This window comes from Solanum pennellii, chromosome 4 (genome assembly GCF_001406875.1).
Source record: "Solanum pennellii chromosome 4, SPENNV200".
NCBI classification, from domain to species: Eukaryota; Viridiplantae; Streptophyta; class Magnoliopsida; order Solanales; family Solanaceae; genus Solanum; species Solanum pennellii.
The window spans coordinates 20693110-20697199 of NC_028640.1; the positions used below are offsets into that span (position 1 = coordinate 20693110).

Genomic DNA, 4090 nt, shown 5'->3' on the forward strand with positions numbered 1-4090 from the left:
AAGAAATTAGGGTTCAAACTGATTAAAACTAAAATAAGTTGAATAATTATCATTAATTATTTGAGCTTTTTAATTTAAACCAGACAAAATAATTATCAAGAATTAATCGTTAATAAAATTCACTAATTCAAAGGAAATAAATATATATTTATGCTAAACACTATTTTTACGCTATTTATTGAATACTTATATAAAAGATAAAATTATATAAACCAATATGTATAATTATATAATTATTTCTGAAGAACTAACCAAAAATAATTAAATATATATATATATATATAGATATATATATATATATATATATATAGGGTGTCAACAATTAATAGTATATATTTAATGAATCAAAGAAATTATTTTGTAAATTATTTTGAATATAAACAATCATATCTACTCAGACCGTTCATACACAAGGATAGTGTATTGTCACTACAATTAAGATCATGTTTATCATGTTTCATCTTTGATTTCGGACATTAATGTGTAACTTATAAGGATTAATAAATTTAATTTTTCGTGTATAAGCTAAGAAACTCCATACATTTAATTATCTACTATATGAGTGAAGAACACATGTTAAAACAGTAATCTATTCAAATAAAACTTTATTAAATTAAGTACGCAAAATAGTAATCTTCGCATAGAATGAAAAACAATACTATAACTTAAGACACATTACTAATAATACATTCAAACACAAATAATTTTGCACACCGGGGCTTTGGCAGATGAATACAAAAAAAATTGTAGCTTAAACATACATGGCCTTAGCTAATCTTGGTTTTGCATGAGCAACAAACGGTAAGGTACAATAATTATTAGTCTGAGATGACTTAATTAAGTCATTGCATGGTGAATTTGGTGGTAAAGTCCAAGTAAATCCTTGAAGAAGCCTAGCAAGTAACATTGTAGTAATTGTTGAACCAAGTTTCACACCTGGACAACCTCGTCTTCCCAAACTAAATGACAACAAACGTAACTTTGAATCAGTGAGAACTACTTCACCACCATCTTTCATTTGGAGGTGACGCTCTGGATTGAACTTCAATGGATCCTTCCAAACTCTGGGATTCCGACCAAGTCCAAGACGACTTAATATCACTACACTCCCTTTTGCGATGAAGTACTTTTCAGAGATAATTGTATCAGAGACTGACACATGAGGAACATTAAAAGCCACAATGGGGTGGAGTCGAAAGGTCTCTTTAATGCAAGCTTTGACATAATTTAGCCTTGGCAAGTCTGATTCTTGAACTAATCTATTGATCCCAACAACAATGTTAAGCTCTTCTATTGCTTTTTGCATTAACTTTGGTTGATTCAACAATTCTGCAAGTGTCCATTCAACTGCATTTGATGGATTATCCACTATTGCCAGAAAAAGTTCCTGAACATTATTCGTTTGTAAGCAGTCATGTCAATACTTTCTGAACATATAAGGATTAATTTACGTTTTTTTTTGAGTTAATACATAGAATACGTAGAAGGAATAAGATTGTAGTAGGAGCCTAAATCGTAACTCATCGCTTGTTTGACCAAGCTTTTAAAAATAAAAAATATTTATTTCAAAAAATTTAAGTGTCTGGTTAAACATTTAAGAAAATAAATATTTTTAAATAGCAGTAGAAGTTTTGAGATTTTTTTTTCCCCAAAACACTTTTTGGAACCTGTCAAGTACAAATTATTGTGCTAACTAATATTAACAAAATGTTTTTCAAATTGTTTAACCAAACTGAAACGGCTATACTCCCAAAGTATTTTGATAGAAAAACATTTTTCAAAAGGAGATTTTAGAAGCTTGGCGAAATATGTTAAAAAGTGTTTGATCATCTCATCTAAAAGTTTAAACTGTTAGAAAGAGTACACTTTCATTATTTCATTATATTTTCAACACGTTCCCCCATGTGTGGACCTGATTTTTTTCATGGCCAAGCTCGTGGAAATTCTTTTTGATTTGGGTGCGGTGAAATTTGATCTCAAGACCTTTGCATGCTCTCATACCATGTTGAAGTGTGTGATCATTTCATCTAAAATCTTAAGTTGTTAGACAAAGCACACTTTTATTATTTAATTATATATATTTTCAACAAAATAGTCTACCAATCATATAAGCGAAAGGTGATCAGACAACACTAGGCAACTTAATTCACATGGTTTAAGTATAATTGAATGAATACTTACAAGCACTTGTGCCTTAATCTCTTTCACATTCATCAATGGATTTCCATTGGTATCTTTGAGCATGATAAGAACATCAAGGATGTCTTCTTTCAAAGTTTTGTTGCCATCTTTCCATATTTGAATCCTGTGATCAACTTCAATATCAATTTGTTTAGTTGCTATGTCGTAGGCTTTCATGATAATTGCCTTGTCACCACCCAAATCAAACACACTTAAGCATGGTAAGTAATCTGATACACCAAAAGAATAAACATATTCAATAAGTGTAAAAACTGCATCAATTTGCTCCTCTTCTTTTTCTAAAATTCCAAATAATGATCTCTTGCTGAAAATCATATTCTTAACTACATTTCCACAATAATATCTTGTGAGTTTCCTCATGTTAAGAACAGGTTGGGTGTAAATGAATCGATTAAGGTGATCAGCTTCTTCGTCCCTCTTATGACGAAGCCATTGAAGTGATGTTGGTGATAACACATGAGAAGCAAGAATTCTTCTCATTTTCATCCATTGATCACCACTAGGGAGAAAAATAGAGGTTAAGAAGCCATTGTTAACGAGGCTTGCGGACATGCAAAGAGGCCTTGATGAGAAAACAGAGTCCTGAGTTTTTAAGAACTCGCAAGCAAGTTCAGGAGAAGTTACAGGAATGACATTAAAATTACCAAAACGAATGCAAGCAATTTCGGCGTCCATTTCCTTCATTATTTTATGTATCCAATGAATTAATTTTGGCTTACTTTTTAGGAGAAGTTGAGGAAGGTTTCCAATTATAGGCCATGATTTTGGGCTTGGAGGGGATGGAATTTTATTATTTCTTACACTACTATTCCATTTGTTGAGAATAAGACAAATCAAGATTATACAAATGAAGATTGTCCATAGTGTATTACTGTTATTAGATTTTGGGAAAATGGATAGAATGTTAATGGAAATTATCTTCATTTTTGCTTGTGATTGCTAAATACCATGTTTTCCACTATATATAGGCGCTGCATTAACATGCAAATTGCTAGGTATTACTCCTTCCTTCTGTTTTAATTTTATATGATATAGTTTGACTTGACATAGAATTTATAAAAATATAATAAAATCTTATAATATTCTAAAATTATCTTTAGAAAAGAGTACTACTTTTTGCAAACCACGTGAAACTCTTTTTTTTTTTGTTTCCTCTTGGTGTCCTGTACACCCACACGTTGGAGCCCAATTAAATTAAGAATCGCGTCGAAAAGTCCCACATTGACGGATAAATTATTCTCCAACAAAGGCGAGTGTACCCATGGGCGCTCGAACCCGACCTCTCTTAATTAAGGATGAAGGAGTACTTACTACTCTATCACATTCCTTGTTGATAACTAAGTGAAACTCAACATAAGTAAGATAGTATCATCAAATTTTGTCAATTGAGAAAGTATGTCATTTTTTTAAAGTCGGCTAAAAAAATATGTCATATAAATTAAGACAAAAAAATACTCTCTATTATTTAATTTTAATGTAAGAACTGATACTAAGGTTCTATTACCCCATGAACTTATTTTATAAATGATTTTATATCCTTTTTCGTCCTACGTGGAACTATCTTCTGGATTCAATGCGTGTTGAATTTTTTTTCAAACTAGTGCCACGTCAATCGAAAAAGAATAGAAAATTATTTATAAAATAACTTCAGGAGATAATAAAATCTTATTATAATATAAATGTGTCTCTAAAATTTCGAAGATAGATCGAGGGGTCCGTATGTATTTTCCATTATTTGTTACTGCATTGAAGACCCATAATTAATACGATCAAAGATAATTTAGTCAATTAGTAAAATATCCAACTTAAAAGCTATTGTACATCTTATTACTTGTATATGGATCTGTACTGAATTTCCCAAAAACTCAATCAAAAATCAGAAAATTCT

The 4090-nt window shown here is 30.5% G+C and overlaps 1 protein-coding gene across 1 annotated transcript; it reads right to left on the reverse strand.

The window, feature by feature from the left end:
• Positions 1 to 751: 751 nt before the first annotated feature.
• LOC107016571 (isoleucine N-monooxygenase 2-like) lies at positions 752 to 3126 on the reverse strand. The gene is made up of 2 exons (XM_015217002.1): positions 2182 to 3126; positions 752 to 1387 (listed from the first exon to the last, which is right to left on the reverse strand). Exons 1-2 carry the CDS (start codon positions 3124 to 3126, stop codon positions 752 to 754), a joined length of 1581 nt encoding a protein of 526 aa, XP_015072488.1.
• Positions 3127 to 4090: the final 964 nt, after the last annotated feature.